Here is a 17,484-nt window from a genome sequence, read left to right on the forward strand (position 1 = left end):
ACTGAGTCGTTTGGTGCCGCTAAACACGCGGTGATCAACTGATCAGCTTCGTGCCGTTAAATGAGTTGTTCGGAATGGAAGATTTCAATCACGTGACTCGAGTGAGAAGATATCGAAATCACGCGTATGTACGTGTGTGGCAGGGCCGTATACTGCAAGATTTTATCGATGGGGGCCTAAGTGTAGGTACAAACATTGACGTACAGGGTGTACAGGGGGGATGTTCCAAATTTTCGACGTCTGGCCTACAGTAAAGGAGAAAAATGAAGCCCAAGGGGGACCCGTGCACCCTCGCCCCCTCCTACATACAGCTCTGATTGTATCTATACCTTGTTATGTACGTGTGTGGCAGGGCCGTATACAAGATTTTATCGATGGGGGCCTAAGTGTACAAACATTGACGTACAGGGTGTACAGGGGGGATGTTCCAAATTTTCGGCGTCTGGCCTACAGTAAAGGAGAAAAATGAAGCCCAAGGGGGGACCCGGGCACCCTCGCCCCCTCCTACATACAGCTCTGATTGTAAGCATGTCTGGTAAAAGTTAACACTTAAAGACTCTAGACTTAAAGACACTTAAAGACTAACTTGCTATTGGTTTTATTGTATTGTTTTGTACAACGCTTATGGTACCTGAGATCAATCAGTGTGATTTCTCAATTATTAACCCTTAAGATAACATGGTATCTTAAGGCTAAATAATTGAGAAATTTTTATTGGTTACTCAATACTCTTAATAGTATATAGGTTATTGTCACCTAGGTACTTTTCTACAAGTATATACCTAGTAATAAATTTTTTATAATAAAGAAGGAGCTGCAAGCTAGAAGGAGCTGCAAGCTAAGAAGGAGCTGCAAGCTAAGAAGGAGCTGCAAGCTAGAAGGAGCTGCATGCTAGAAGGAGCTGCAAGCTAAGAAGGAGCTGCAAGCTAGAAGGAGCTGCCAGCTAGAAGGAGCTGCAAGCTAAGAAGGAACTGCAAGCTAAGAAGGAGCTGCAAGCTAGAAGGAGCTGCAAGCTAGAAGGAGCTGCAAGCTAAGAAGGAGCTGCAAGCTAAGAAGGAGCTGCAAGCTAAGAAGGAGCTGCAAGCTAAGAAGGAAGACAGGATAACTAGGAGAAAGTCAGCCGTTCCGAGACCGAACTTTCGGACGGGAATCGAACCCGTGACCTAGCGCCTACAAGGCAGACGCACTATCCAAAGCTAGGCTGATGGATCTAATAACTAAGCTGGATCTATTCGACTTGGATGTGTATTTTTTATTTGATTTATTATTCTTTTTTTTTTCTTACAACAAAAGTTTACATATACGACTTCTTTTATGGCTTTATTTAATGTGGCAGGACTTTCCAAAAGGAGGCTCATCCCGCTGGCTCATACACCCAGTCAACCATACTGATATCAACCAGACACGACGGTGTTTAACCTGACTGATCCTCCAGAAGTTCAGAAAACACCAGTTTGTCTTGATTACCAAGGTTAAGCAACATCGACTGTGGCTCGTATGACGTTCACTCGCACTTCGTGCTCGGGAGGGGGGCTACGCCCCCCTCCACCCCCCGGGGGCTTCGCGTGTTCGCTACGCGGGGTTGCGTATAGGTTTTTGGTAGTAGGGGGTCAAGGGGAGGTTTCTTCAGACCTAGGTTTTTGTCAGAGCTCATTCTCTCTTCTGCTTTCAGACTGGAAGGTTCTCTCTGCTCCCTCTCTCCTCTCTGTGATATCTCCAAATATTTCAACATATTTTTTCTTTTTCAACAAGAGTTTCCATTAGAGTATTTAAGATGACCAAGGAGTCTTTCCTATGTTATGTAACTATTCACGAGAAATCGATCGGTGTACATGTAAGGGTTCTAGGAATGATGGTTCACGAAATATGCGCTTGTAACAAGCCAATATCAAAAAATTTCGAAAGTTATATCCACTTTTTTTACACCAATAATTTACGACATACAGCCTGATTCCCTCGAATTTGCCATCAAAAATTATCTACTTTTTTTTACACCAATAATTTGCGAGATACAGCCTGATTTCCTCGAATTTGCATCAAAAATTTTGTCAAAAGAGAACGAATGTGCCATCAAATTCATTTTTAAGTTGTAGGTAAGTGATTTATTTCTTATTAATACAACAATTTAACTACAAGAAAATATTATTTTTTATTGCAAAAGAAACGAAAAATAAAAGTAGCCTGTAGCAAAAGCAAGCAAACAGCAAAAAAATCTTCGGCGATTGGCTCACGATCGGCACAAATCGGCAATGGACGCGAGAGGGGAAGGAGGCAACAGAGAAAAATCACCCGATTTTTCACCGGCACAGAGATAGCCTATACAGTGTTGCCAAGTTTACAAACTGTGCATAAATAAAATTATGCCCACTACCTATGAATATTTCGTTATTTCTATTATTTTATTAACTCTAGCCAGCCTAGTTAGCTTGGTTATAAGCACCAGGCCGCGGGTTCGATTCTTGCCCTGGCCGGATTTTACCCTGAAAGGAAAAGGTTCGTTCTCTTTTCCGATCATATCTTTCTTCTCTCTTCGCTTTCGGGACAAAAAGACCTTACCCTCTACCACCCTCAAGATTTTTTTTTACCTGTCCTTCCTATATAGGTAAGACAAGTAACAACCGCTTCTACCGTCTCCTGTGGGTAAGAGGAAAGATAGAAAATATAAAAGACTTTCAAATGAAAAAAGAACTAACGTAAAATAAATTTGGCATCGCCTGTAAAAAAGTTTGGGTAGGTACAAAAAAGTAAAAGAAAAAAAAGTTCTATCAAAAGAATAAAAATTAAAAATAGTTCGTCCCCAAACATAAATGGGGACTGAGGAACATCAAATAGTCTTACAGGTACAGAAGAACAGTCTTGTCTTTTGTAATACCTAAGGTAAAATAATAGAGAGTAAAAATAATAATAAAACTGGCACAACTTCTTTTTAAGAACCCAAAAATGCCATCCATATCCATCGTAGAGATGAAAATGTGCATAAAACAAACAAGTAAAAGGTAACATCAAATAACTTACAGACATACATATGTATCACGAGAAAAAAAAAAAAAAAAATAAAATTCAAAAAAAAAAAAACATGCAAAGCATTTGCATTGCACGTTGCACGTAAAATCAAGTCTGGACCCACCATAACACCCCAGCCGGAGTTATTGACTTCGAACCTCCGCCTGGGTGAATTTTTTCCAACTTTCAACCAAGATAGAAGATGGTCAAGGATTTGAATTGAAGTGAGTGAAGTAGGAGAGTTAATAAATTAAATAAATAAATGCCGTTTCTTTGTGTTATTATATCACAACTTTGGTGCTCACAGCAGCATTGGAGGATTTTCCAAATATCTCAATAATCCAGCACCCAAAATGTTTAGCTACCAGGAGAGTTAAAATAATATTTTTTTTTTTTTAAGAGGTTTGACAGAGGTAACTGTAACTGCCATGGTCTTAGCGTCCCGAAATCGAAGAGAGAAGGAAGACAGGATAGGAGAAAGCCAGCCGTTCCGAGAACGAACATTATCCCATCAGGAGAGTTTGTGGATATCGATGTCACGCTCTCTAGCATTGATGTCAGCTACTCGTTTCCTCACAGGGGAATGAGTGGGAGATGATTGGGTGAGTGTCTCTACATCATTGAATACTACCTGAGCACCTCCACCCACTGTGGGTAGTACATCAGCCTGGAAACAGGTAAAGAAAAAGAATAAATAAAATATTTTGGTAGGTAATAGGTACTAGACTCTAGAGAAACATGGATAAAAAAAATAAATGGTTATTTTTTTCGTAAAAAAAAACTCACTCCTACCCTGTCTTCCTTCTCTCTTCGATTTCGGGACGATCAAAAATCAAAAGACCTTAGCAGTTACAGTTCCCTCTGCCAAAAAAAAAAAAAAAAAAAAAAAAAAGGTAGTATTACCTACCTATTAACCTTTTGCTGTATCTTTCTTTCAGCTCTATCTGTCCACGTTTTTATATTACCTAGATCCTTTTTCTCTTCCTATGTTTCAAGAATCAAGAGGTTTGATAGAGGGATCTGTAAGTGTTAAGGTCTTCTCGTCCCCAAAGCGAAGAAAGAGAAGGAAGACAGGATAGAGAAAGCTAGCCGTTACCATTGCGAGATCGAACCTAATCTGTGTTGGATAAAATCCGCCCCAGACGGGAAGCGAACCCGCGATCTAGCTTTTACAAGGCAGACGCGCTACCATACAAGCTAACTAGTCTGATTCGCTTCCTTCATCTCACTATAATCCCCTCCTTAACATTTCATACCTCCATTTACTTCTCGTTCTTAAACATAGGTGACCCTGTCCCTTGTCCACAAAGTCAACATTTGTTGTGTGTGTCTTGTTTCTTGTTCCATATGCTTTTTGCCTTTGCAAACGGCAGGCATGTGATGGTCACTTTTATTGGTTAGTCAATAGTCAGTTATGGTCACTTATACAGTCACGTATTTAGAAAAACGATACCTAATATCGATATCTATCTATACCTTGTTATGTACGTGTGAGCTGAGTGACGGACTTGCGTTTCTTCCATCCCGTGGGTTGGAACACTGTGTCAGCATGAAGAGGGAGAGGGGGATGGTGGTGTAGCCATTCCTTGCCCGTGCCTGCTGATCGAGACCGACGTCTGCGCGGATTGACCACGCCCATCTGGGAAATAATGTGTGCTGACGTTAGTTCAAAGTTGCTGATTAGTCACGCAACCCTCAAAATACACTGATGAAATCTGCAACATTGAAACGTTTTTTGGTACAGGGAGAGTTAATACTTAACAAAACCATAAAGATTTTCTATAAAGGAGATGTACTTAGGGTAGATTACTTCCGTGTTCTAGTGGGTATCACACTATGCTTGACCGCCGGATGTCCCGGGTTTGATTCCCGGCGGGGTGGAAGTTTTTTTCGGCGACCAGTGGCGGCATTACCAGAGTAAAAAAATTATGGAAATTGATGGCAAAGGAGCACTTAGTAATACTGTGATACCGACAACATTTGTGAAAAAGCTGGGCTTTGCCACAAAAAATAATTTGATAATTGATTTTTAGTTGATTTGATACAAACATCCAATTGAACTACAGTTTGATCCACTTTTCACTGAAAAGTGAGAGGCTCACCATATATTGACGCCTGATGGTGGACACACCAGGATGTTTCCCTTTATCACCATAGCCGGAATCACCATCACAACTATTAGCGCGACTCCTAGGTGACTTCATAGCACTCGGATTAGTCAAATGTGGTGATTTCAACATATCACATGTCTTGGTTAGATTTGTTACCAATTCAGATGGCTTGGCGACATTGGTGGACTTCATCATTTCACTTCTGGCCACATTAGATCGGTTTGCCACACTTGTTTGGGTCTTTGGATGAGGATGTAGGAGGAAAGAGAGAACAAAGGAGTAGGTGTTACAGAAAAGGAGGCAAGGAATATAATATGATGATCTTGGATTAAAAACTTGCCGATCTTTTTGTCACAAAGAGGTATTTTTTGGGGGATTTATGACTTTTTGTATAACCAATTGGGTAACATTTTCACGCATGACACATACGTACGTACTTAACTGTGACAAATTTCTAAACCTAAACATGTAGTTTGAAAAGAAAAAGTGAGATTACAATATTTACAATCTGTATTTATGAAATAGTGATATTTTTTGGTGATTTCATTATAATCTTACCCGTACAGTAGAAGTATTATGTGCCGCCCCATCACATTAGATCGGTTTGCCACACTTGTTTGGGTCTTTGGATGAGGATGTAGGAGGAACGAGAGAACAAAGGAGTAGGTGTTACAGAAAAGGAGGCAAGGAATATATGATGATCTTGGGTTAAAAACTTGCCGATCTTTTTGTCACAAAGAGGTATTTTTGGGGGGATTTCATGACTTTTTGTATAACCAATTGGGTAACATTTCACGCATGACACATACGTACGTACTTAACTGTGACAAATTTCTACCTAAATATGTAGTTTGAAAAGAAAAAGTGAGATTACAATCTGTATTTATGAAATAGTGATATTTTTTGGTGATTTCATTATAATCTTACCCGTACAGTAGAAGTATTATGTGCCGCCCCAGCCAGGCTAGCCGTCGTAGTCAGATCAACCTTCTTCCCAGCCGGAGAACCGGGTTCGAACCCCTTGCGTCTAGAGCTATCACCACTACTGCTAGTAGAATACGGGATGACCAGTTTCCTCGGGGTAACCATGGATTCTGATGAGCAAGTGGAGGAAGAACAAGAGTCCGGGATTTGTGACTCCAGCAGGTCTCGAACCTGGGTCATCACCTTCTTCTCCGTGTGACGAAGCTTGTGCTGAGGAAACAGAAAAAGTTCCGATTAGTGAATTCAAACTTTCAATGTAGCCAACCTAGTTAGCTTAGTTGGTAGTGCGTCTGCCTTGTAAGCGCTAGGCCGCGGGTTCGATTCCCGCCCGGGGCGGATTTTATCTGTCCTTTTGCGCGATCGTCGATGCTCTTCCCACACAAGTTTGAAGTCGACTGAACGAAATTTTTTTTTCAGTCGAATTTTCTCGTTATCAGTTGAATGCGAAGGACTTACGTCATGATTATAATGTTGCCATGGTAACCTTGTGTGTTGTGACGTCACGGCAGTTGTTTGCGTCATTACCCCCGCACTAACTCCTAGGGTGACAGGTTCAATTGGGATGAACATTGGCGGTGTACCTACCTACCTACAGAACCTGCTTGTGTTTTTATGTGTGTAGGTGCTGTACCTATGTAAAGTATGTAGGTATTGTAGGTGGACTAGGTAGGTAATAGTGAACCTATATTATGTATGTAGGTAGTGAACCTGTATGTAGGTACTGTACCTATGTATGTAGGTAGTGAACCTGTATGTAGGTACTGTACCTATGTATGTAGGTAGTGAAGGTATACTGGTGTAGGTATATCTGCTTGTGTTGTTATGTGTGTAGGTGCTGTACCTATGTAGGTAGACTAGGTAGGTAGTGAACCTATATTATGTATGTGGGTAGTAGGTAATGTACCTATGTATGTAGGTAGTGAACCTGTACATACATAGGTACTGGGTGTAGGTGTAGGTAGGTGGGTAAAGCCTGTGACAGGGAGCAGACAAGGGATCACCTGAGAAAGTAATAATTGAACAGCTAAACAGAGAACAGCAGGCCAGCCTAGTTAGCTTAGTTGGTAGTGCGTCTGCCTTGTAAGCGCTAGGCCGCGGGTTCGATTCCCGCCCGGGGCGGATTTTGACTTCTAGGGTGACAGATTCAGTTGGGATGAACATTGGTGTACCTACCTACCTACAGAACCTGCTTGTGTTTTTATGTGTGTAGGTGCTGTACCTATGTAGGTGGAATAGGTAGGTAGTGAACCTATATTATGTATGTAGGTACTAGGTAATGTACCTATGTATGTAGGTAGTGAACCTGTATATGTACATAGGTACTGGGTGTAGGTGTAGGTAGCTTGGTGGGTAAAGCCTGTAGGTCGCGCGTTCGATTTCCATCCCGGGGCGAACTTTATCCTAAAACAGATAAATTTCGTTCTAGGATTTCTTCTATCCTGAGTTCCTTCTCTCTTCGATTTTGGGGTGATAAGACTTCTGTGAAAACCTCTTAAAAAAAAAAAGGATATAACAGTAAGTTCACTTCCATTTCATAGCCTAATAAAATGGTTTAACGAAGTTCACGTTCTACATCTCATCGTCTCCTCCAAATCTTTCCCTTCTTCTTCTCTCCCTCTCCTTCCCTCTTATTTTTCCCTCAAATCTCTCCAATTTCTCTCTCGCTTTATACCTCTCCCTCTCCTTTCACCTCCCATCTCTCTCTCAAAGTCATCCGCCTCTATTTTCGGTGCTGTCAAAAAAATCCCTCCGACCTCTTCACCTTTTCTTTCCCTCATCTTCCTCTCAAAAAAATCCCTCCGACCTCTTCACCTTTTCTTTCCATAAGATGCTGCGTCGTTTGGGCAACCCAAACTTTGGGCAGTCTCTCAATAAATTTTATATTGATTGTTTCTCTAGGTATTTTGTATTTGTGACTTTCTTTTTCATTATGTGGGTACATATTTTCAATGTTGTGTAATGACTGTAATGTATCATTTTTCATTATGTGGGTATTTTCAATGTTGTGTAATGACTATAATGTATCATTTTTCATTATGTGGGTATTTTAAATGTTGTGTAATGACTGTAATGTATCATTTTTCATTATGTGGGTATTTTAAATGATCCCTCCGACCTCTTCACCTTTTCTTTCCCTCATCTTCCTCTCAAAAAAATCCCTCCGACCTCTTCACCTTTTCTTTCCCTCATCTTCCTCTCAAAAAAATCCCTCCAACCTCTTCACCTTTTCTTTCCCTCATCTTCCTCTCAAAAAAATCCCTCCAACCTCTTCACCTTTTCTTTCCCTCATCTTCCTCTCAAAAAAATCCCTCCGACCTCTCTCGCTCTCTCCCCCCCACCTTTCCCCTCATCTTACCCTCCCTCTTTCTTCTTCCCGTTTCTCCTTCTTCCTGTTTTCCCCTTGTCTGTTCCCCTCCCTCTTCTTCCCATCTTCTTCTTTCACCTCTCCTTCCTACATCTTACCTCTCTGCTGTTATAGACTGTAGCAGGGCCGTATCCAGGTGACCCCAGGGATCCAAACAGCGATGTACTGGGGGTTGAGTGCTTAAAAGTTCGGAGTCTGACCTACAGTAAAGGAGAAAAATGAAGCTCGCGGGGGGGAGAGGCCCGGGAAGATTTCAGGGTGTGGGTCCCCTCGGGCTTGATTTTTTGCTCTTTTATTCTGAACTGGACTCCGAAAATGGAGCATCTACCCCATCCCCTCAAGAAAATCCTGGATACGGGCCTGCTCCCTTGTATGTGGCCCGCGAAGTACCTGCCAATGTAGCATGTGGCCCGCAAGCTCGCGGGGGTAGAGGGGGGAGGCCCGGGAAGCTTTCAGGGTGTGGGTCCCCTCGGGCTTGATTTTTTGCTCTTTTATTCTGAACTGGACTCTGAAAATGGAGCATCCACCCCATCCCCTCAAGAAAATCCTGGATACGGGCCTGCTCCCTTGTATGTGGCCCGCGAAGTACCTGCCAATGTAGCATGTGGCCCGCATACACATGGAAGTTTGAAACCCCTGTTCTATAGAATACCCAGGTTTTATTCTGTTGAACCAGGACACCTACACACATTACACCCACGTCATCCCCCCCTCATAATATCTACCTCTCTCCTCTTCCCTTTTTGAACGAAGGGAGGAGCGAAGCGAGTTGGCATTTCTTAACATTCATAGTTAGCTTAGTTGGTAGTGCGTCTGCCTTGTAAGCGCCAGGCCGCGGGTTCGATTCCCGCCCGGGGCGGATTTTATCCTGATGGGATAATGTTCGTTCTCGGAACGGCTGGCTTTCTCCTATCCTGTCTTCCTTCTCTCTCCGATTTCGGGACGATAAGACCCTAGAGTTACAGTTCCCTCTGTCAAACCTCTTAAAAAAAAAAAAAAAAAAAAAAAATAGAGAAGTGGTCAATGTAATCAAATTAAAATGTTCAAAAAAAAGAACAATCCAAGTGAATTTCAAGTTTAAATTCTACCAATTTTCCTTTAGTTTTTTCGTCACAGTTTGTCTCTAGAACGGTTACCTAGTCCGATTTTGATGGAATTTCAACATTTTCAACGCAAAAGAGAAATTTTCTCATTAAATTTTAGACCCGATTACAATATCACAATGTAGAAAGGTAATTTTTTCTTTTGATTTTTAGACCAATCTCATACCTACCTACGTTTCGTTCGTTTGTTTGTTTTAAATTCGACAGTTCATTGAACCACTAGTCTCATTTATTTATTTTGACACGTGTGCGTTCACGAAAATATTTTAGCAAATTTAATGAATAATTGGGTGCAAAAAATAATAAAAATAGCTTCTCGAAGATTTATTTTTAATCCGACCAGAGTGATATAACGGGCTCAGCGTATCGTATCTCCATTTTGAATTTTTGACACAAACTAATTATTAAATATGCATTTCTCAAATATTTTAAGTGGGTACCTAATATAAATTTATTTTTAAATTTAATTAAATCAACAGAGTCATGTGACTCATACTAGTCATACTGAATATTTTTTTTCCACCATGAGGCAGTGAGGCTGAGTGTTCGCCGACAAAGTGAGTTTAAACTCCGACAATTCATCGACAAAGTGAGCTAGGCCGCGGGTTCGATTCCCGCCCGGGGCGGATTTTATCCTGATGGGATAATGTTCGTTCTCGGAACGGCTGGCTTTCTCCTAGATTGGTCTTCAACTCAACATCAACCCTTTCATTAGTTACTTGAAGCATACTTCAATCTAAAACCTAGTACCCATCGGAAACATTTGTTTCGCAACAGTTGCGCCATTGTTACGAAATAAATATTTCGAATAGATCAACTTTTAGTATTTAGTATGTATGTAATAGGTAGGTAAAACCTACCTAAAGAGAGAGCATTTTTTTTGAACAGGTTTGATATAGGGAACATTAACAAGGGAATGGAGGTTTCATTTTTTTATCCAACTATCCAAGTTTCGACTTGAATGTCAAAGGTGCCAGTTATATCTCCCACACGGGTAAACATTGGAGACGTGATGACGTCATTTGGTTCTAGTGACGTCATCGCGAGTCCCAGTTTTTCTATGACGTACACACTAGAACGCAGGTACCCTGTCCATGACGTAGCTAGAAGTTTTTTTTCTTCCATGACGTCCCTGATGAAATCAATCCCAGAGCAGATTCAGGGGAGGGGGGCGGAGGAGGAGGAGGAGAAGAAGAAGAAAAACGAGGAGAAGAAGAGAGGGAGAGAGAGGAAGGAGGGAAGAGGATAATAAAGAAATTGCGCGTGCAATGAAGATGACTTTCTGTTCTGTGTTGATATAATTATAATTAGATATTTCCTTTCAAAATTTCTGACAAAAGATAGATACACCTACACACAGAAAATATAACCAGGTCGTAGTGACATAGGGCGAGGGCGTTTACTATAGCCGATGGCGAGGGCCCTGCTTATACCAATACACCTACATATGTACGGACAGGATTTGAAGGTGATTTGGTGATAAAGAAAGGTGATTTGAACTACCAAAAACTTTTTCGCAAGTTTTGGAATGTTTTGAGCAGAATTGTTTAGTTTTAGAGTCCTTAAAAATCTACCCTTATAAAATTCGCCATTTTCTCCTATGGAGATTTCCATTAGGGTTGAATACGGGCCTCAATGTGGGAGATAATACTGGTGGAAAATGAACTTGATTTTCTAGGGAATGTACATGGGGTCGCGCTTCGCGCTCCCTCGTTTACGGTCGCGCTGCGCGCTCCCGGGGTTGTGCATGGGGTCGCGCTTCGCTCGCGCTTCGTCTAAAAGCGAGAGAAAAATATTAAACGTAGGAAAAGTTTTGCTGGCCTCAAAGCGTGTTCCCCGTGTATTTCTTATGGGAGGACTAAAAAAACGTCAATATCTCGGGAACGGTTTGGAATTTCGGGAGTTTCCGATTTTTCCCAGTACCTACAAAAAATAATGAATCCAATGGTGAAAACCGCATCTTCCTAGCTCATCTAGAAGTGGGTTAGAATTAGTATGAGTGAGTGAGTGAATCAGTAACTTGATTTTCTAGGGAAAAAAATCCCTTTTCAGGGGACAAATTAGATTTCAACCGCGCAAAAACGCTTTCGTAATAATAAATAAAATACCTAGCAATAGATAATTGATCAACACACGTTCCTATCAATCTGCGTCAAACGCAACGGAACACCAACCAAAGATCTTCACTTTATGATCGATCATATTCAATAAAACTTACATATTCCTGAGAGTTCATTGCATCGGTCGTTACATTAATTAGACTTACATTATTTTTAGTGTCTCCCGTGGCTGTTCTACTACCTAACCTCTTCTGGGCTTTCAACATAGCAACGAGTGTCCATGATGAAGTAAGTCTAATCACATTCAATCCAATACCACATAGCCTAGCACGTTCCACAGCCAGACATCAATACGTATCCGGGGGAGGATTATAATACCCGGACGGGCTAGGGGGTCTCGGGTGCGGTACATATTGTCCCGGTGCGGGCGGGTAACCAGGATGTCCTGGCGGTAAATAGTTGCTGTTATAGGCCGAGCCATAGTCATACGCAAGTAGCGGTGGTTGGTAAGGCGACTCATATGGGCGGAATGATTGCGAGGCGGGAGGCATCTCGTGAGACTCGACCGGCGGGTAGGTGATGTAGGATGGGTGACCTTGCCCGTAGCTGGCGGGAGGAACGCTCGGGTAAAGGCTCGTGGTTGGATAGGCGGTAGAGTAGGTGTAGCTCCCGGCCGAAGTGTTGACGGGATAGGAGATCAGATTGGACTGCGTAGAGGGCGTCTCATACGCGGTGGAGGTATATGTAGAGGGAGATTGCACAGCCGGCGCCTGGGGTGGTGTGGGTTTCTTCTTGGCTGGTGGGGTGGAGGTGGGTGTTGCATAGGCGGAGGAGATGGGATAGGCTGTGCTGAGTTGGGCATAGTTTGGACTCACACTACTTGGAGCAGCAGAGGGAGGGACACTCAGTTGACTGTTGGGACTAGCGTAGGATCTAGACGTAGTATTGCTGGGTGATGTGTAGCTACTTGAACTCACGGCGGATGGTAAGGGACTAGAACATGCACGACCATCTGTTTCCCGTCTCTTGTTTGGAATGGCTAGTAGGTTGTCCGTCAGGTTACTTGTGGAGGAAGGTGGATAGGTTGAGGGTGACGCAGGGCTTGGAGAGGACAGGTACGTGTAAGTCTTGCTGGGTTCAGGTGTTCCTTGTGTCGTAGGGCGGGGCTGGTCTTGATACGCATTGCTAGTATACGGATAAGGTGATTTGGTATTCCGGTAGGACTGGACCAGTGTTGTTGAGGGTGACGCAGGGGTTGGAGAGGACAGGTACGTGTAAGTCTTGCTGGGTTCAGGTGTTGCTTGTGTCGTAGGGCGGGGCTGGTCTTGATACGCATTGCTAGTATACGGATAAGGTGATTTGGTATTCCGGTAGGACTGGACCAGTGTAGAGACAGGTGGTAGTTTGATCTGCTGACTACTCTGCGTGCTAGGAGAGTTGGGTGATGGGACATGGCTGAGCGTGTCTGCAGGGGATGGTGAAGGGACAATGCCTGGGGTTCTCACATGACCGCGTGAGGCAGGTCTCATCATGGGACTAGAGGGTGTATCGTACTGGGCAGGGGCAGGAGACATGGCAGGGGTATGAGATCGTGACACGCTGGCTGGAGGGTAAGGACTGGGTGGACTCGCATGATGTGGTTCCGTGTGAGAGAGGTGAGGTGTGTTGGATCGCGACACAGCTGGTGTTGTAGAGCGCTGAGTGAACGTCTGACTAGAGGTAGCTGAGGGGAACTCGATGTAGGAAGAGGGCTTGGGGTATTCCACATACGCTGGTATGGTGGGGGAATGTTGAGAGTATTCTACATAGGGAGCACCATGGGTTGACGAATACTGTACAGGAGGATTATAATGTTGTGACTGCTGAGGTGGAGTGTTGGAATGTTGAGGTGGCTGTACAGATGTAGCTGGCAGGTTGGAATAGTTTTGGTGTATGCCCGGAGAGGCAACGTTCTGAATCATGTGTGAACTCCCCTGATAGGACGGATTCTGTCTCATAGTTGAAGCATCGTTAGAACGTACACTAGGGGATGAAGTGTTCCGAACACCATGCTTGATTTCAAACACGGCACTTCCTCTATCGGATGCCGTCACCGTCTTCTGTTGACTAGATGGGTAGGGAGAGTGATTGGAGACTTCTATGGCGTTGGGTAGGTCCGTATAGGTAGCAGCAGCGGGTAGGGTGGTATAGTTCTGATTGGGTAGGAGTTGGGGAGCGCCCACCGTTTTGGATAATGTTGGGAACAAGTCGGGACTCTCGGGGGCTTTCGGATACTCCATGCTTTTAGTGTCTTGAGAGGAATTTCTCACGGACGAATATGATGAAGGTAGGTTCATTGGCTTTGCAGGATCTGCTAGCGTCGCTTGTAGATGTGGGGGAGGTGGTGGGAATAGAGGACTACCAGGGGCTTCTAGAAGATCCACGGAGGATGTTTCAGGCGGTAGGGTACTCTCCTTGGGTTGAGCAGGTGGCGGTGAAGGGTCAGGCACGAAAGTTGAAGAGAAAGTAACTCCTGTTGTTGCTTTAGAAATAACTATTGGTGAACTGGTTTTCTGGGTATCCGCTTCGGACGGGATAGATCTATTCGCTGCTGATCCTGGAGAGGAATCACCACGTTCGTTGATGTTCCTGACTTGTGCAATCATTTGAGCACCTAGCGTCGATTGCTCTACACTTGGATACTTGCCACCATTGGCGGATGATCTATGGTTATCAATAGGTTCTCTCGACGACTGAGTACTGTCAGTTCTCTTATAGGCGTCAGGGGCTGGTGTACCAACATCATCACCGCTTTTATATTGCCCCTCCAGCGGTTTTCTCGTCTCTTGTGTTTCCACCTTCGCGTTCGATTTGATATCTTTGGATATGCTTTGTACTTTAGCATGTAAGGTGTTACTCGTGTTAGGGCTACAATCCGGTTCATCGAGTTTCCTGCGATTGATTTTGATTTCTCGCAGTTTGTTGATGACATTCTTATCGGACTGTTTGTTCATTATGTGACCGAAATGGTCCTTGCTCTTTGGTTTGTTGAGAAATTTCTTCCCCTGGTGTTCCGGGCGGGCGGAGCCAACTGGTTGATGAGGTTTATGTGGTGACACTGTGTAGCTGTTTCGACTTGTTTCCTTCTTGAACTTCATGAGCAGTTTGTTTTTCAACTTCTCCGTTTTCACGAACGCATGCTTCACCGTCTCAGTTGGATTTGAGGACACTTTATGTTCAACTCTGTGGTCCACTTTGTGAGATCCTGGATGAGATTTGCTTACAGGCGCAGTTGGTTTCGGTGAGTTTTCAGACTGAGTTTGACTTGTGGTTTTAGTTTCCGGTTTCACTTTACTTTCTTGTTTGGGAGGTTTCACCTCACTTGTTTTCGTTTGAGGTGTGCTTGGTGACGGCGTATTTTTCGGACTGTTTACTTTACTGTCTACAACTGTCTTAGCGACGGTATTTTGTGTTTCCTGAGTTACAGTGCGTTCAGGTTTCTTCTCCACCTTGGCTTCCATCGGTTTCGATTGACTAGTCACCGGTTTACTGATTGGGTCTTTGGTGCATTGTAGGAGCCCTGGAACCACTAGTTTTCAAATCTAGTTAGAGAAACTTACCTCATTATGGTGTTCTCGGAGGTATGCTTGATGTGTCTCTACAGATTTCTTTAGCTGTCGCCAGGACTCTAATCCTCCTATACATTTACCACACACTGTGCAGCCTGGACCAGCAGTGAGCTGAAAGAAAAATGTAAAAAATAGGTATTTTTTATGAAAAAAAAAAAAAAAAAAAAAATCCACTTTGTGAGATCCTGGATGAGATTTGCTTACAGGCGCAGTTGGTTTCGGTGAGTTTTCAGACTGAGTTTGACTTGTGGTTTTAGTTTCCGGTTTCACTTTACTTTCTTGTTTGGGAGGTTTCACCTCACTTGTTTTCGTTTGAGGTGTGCTTGGTGACGGCGTATTTTTCGGACTGTTTACTTTACTGTCTACAACTGTCTTAGCGACGGTATTTTGTGTTTCCTGAGTCACAGTGCGTTCAGGTTTCTTCTCCACCTTGGCTTCCATCGGTTTCGATTGACTAGTCACCGGTTTACTCTGAACGTTAGGTTTCTCAACTGGTGGATCCGCCGGTTTTTCCGCCAAAGCTGCCGCTCGTTTTGCCTGTGATTCCGCCTTGTTCCTATTTAGTATGGCGTCTATCTTCTCCTGTAGTTTACTCTTGATGTTGGCCGCGAGTTGTCGCTTCTTCTCTATTTCTTCACTCGATACATCTTTATTACTCGGAGGCGTCTCTTCTGTTTTCTTCTCCAGTGATTCCCAATCTTCCAGCACGGCTATTTCATCTTCCATCACGTTGCTAGTAGATTCCTCATCTGTTGTGTAGGAGCGATAAGGTGTGTCCACACTAAGCTTGTCTGGTCCGTCATGACATCCACTGAACGGATCTGCTAGAGGATCGTCCATACCGTGTTCACTCAGGTCAGAATCATTTTCATTGAGTATGATCGTGTCACTGGTCTCTAAGATATTCTTAGGAGGTCGGCCACGTTTGGTAGATACCGGTAGTACTTCTTCCTCAGGTTCCTCATATCGTGTAGGGCGACGTTTGGATCGTTTTGCTTGCAGTAGATCAGCTAGGCTAAGGTTCTCATCAATGGAATCGTCCAGGTTCGGGCGATCTCGTTTGCGTGAGCTCCGTTTTTCTTTCGGTTTGTCCTCTGGTTGTGGTTCTGGTTCCACAGGACCACGTGACCGACGTGTAGTGATACTCAGTGTTGATTGTGATGTGCTAGGTGTTGGTAGTTCTACAGACCGTCGGGTCCCCTTGGTGGGAGGGACGGTGGGGGGACTGGGGACATCATCAAGGTCAATCACCTCCACGACCTTGGATCGTGTTTGTCGGATGTGTTTATTGTCTAGAAAATCTTCAAAATCTCTTTCACTCCGGAACCCAAGCAGTTCGATGAACAGTGAGTAGCTCACATCTTTCCGATGGTGACGGTAGTGATAGCGCATCATGTCCTTCTTATACATCTTCTCACAGAATGGACAGAACAAGAAGTTCTCTTCGCTCACCGCTGCCGTTCCTTTCTTCAGTCCCAACACCTCTACATACATGGCCCACGATAGTTCTAGTTTATGATAGAAGTTGTAGTGACTGGAGATGGTTTTGTTATGGATATCAGTTAGACACAGAGGATCGCTCACCGCTGCCGTTCCTTTCTTCAGTCCCAACACCTCTGCATACATGGCCCACGATAGTTCTAGTTTATGATAGAAGTTGTAGTGACTGGAGATGGTTTTGTTATGGATATCAGTTAGACACAGAGGTGATGAAAATAGAGTCTGAGGTCTAACCTTACCTTATCATACTCGAGTAAACACTGCGAGTTACATGTCCATTTCCATCATAAAAACACACATTTCGGTCCAAAATTCCAACTGCAAGGAAAAGAAAGAGATAAAATAGAAAGAATAAAATTATCAAGTCAGAATCAGAACGTCAGAAATTTGTGTTTTGACTTTTGAAGTGTTTATTTTTCACGGTAACCATAACATCGAAGAGAAGTTAGCGACAAATCTTTCAGACACTAGGGTGGAGGGGAAGTGAAATCAGATGATAAGGGGTTATATCGGACAACCAATGAAAAGCGAACATTACCGTAAACAAATGATTTCATTGGTTCATCACACTGATCATTTGATCACATGAAAAAAATCGACTGGAAATCATGAGCATTGATGTGAAGTTAGCACTGAATCTGTGGAATATGAAAACTTCCCCACTTCCTCTTAAAGCCGTTTGATAAAAAAAAAGGTTGACGGCATTTTTCAAATTTGATACCTAACGTTCAATGCCAACTTTCCAATTTC

At 43.3% G+C, this 17,484-nt stretch overlaps 2 protein-coding genes across 2 annotated transcripts; both read right to left on the minus strand.

Moving 5' to 3' along the window:
- Positions 1–4,483: 4,483 nt before the first annotated feature.
- Positions 4,484–11,802, minus strand: LOC103509424. The gene is made up of 4 exons (XM_026823761.1): positions 11,785–11,802; positions 6,042–6,308; positions 5,106–5,354; positions 4,484–4,642 (listed from the first exon to the last, which is right to left on the minus strand). Exons 1-4 carry the CDS (start codon positions 11,800–11,802, stop codon positions 4,484–4,486), a joined length of 693 nt encoding a protein of 230 aa, XP_026679562.1.
- A 69-nt stretch (positions 11,803–11,871) lies between these two features.
- On the minus strand, positions 11,872–16,860 carry LOC103509425 (mucin-6-like). Its single transcript, XM_026823762.1, has 3 exons — positions 15,450–16,860; positions 13,009–14,900; positions 11,872–12,855 (listed from the first exon to the last, which is right to left on the minus strand). The coding sequence occupies exons 1-3, from the start codon at positions 16,858–16,860 to the stop codon at positions 11,974–11,976; spliced, it is 4,185 nt and encodes a 1,394-aa protein (XP_026679563.1). The 3' UTR covers positions 11,872–11,973.
- Positions 16,861–17,484: the final 624 nt, after the last annotated feature.

The sequence above is a fragment of the Diaphorina citri genome, unplaced genomic scaffold (assembly GCF_000475195.1).
Source record: "Diaphorina citri unplaced genomic scaffold, Diaci psyllid genome assembly version 1.1 scaffold497, whole genome shotgun sequence".
NCBI lineage: Eukaryota > Metazoa > Arthropoda > Insecta > Hemiptera > Psyllidae > Diaphorina > Diaphorina citri.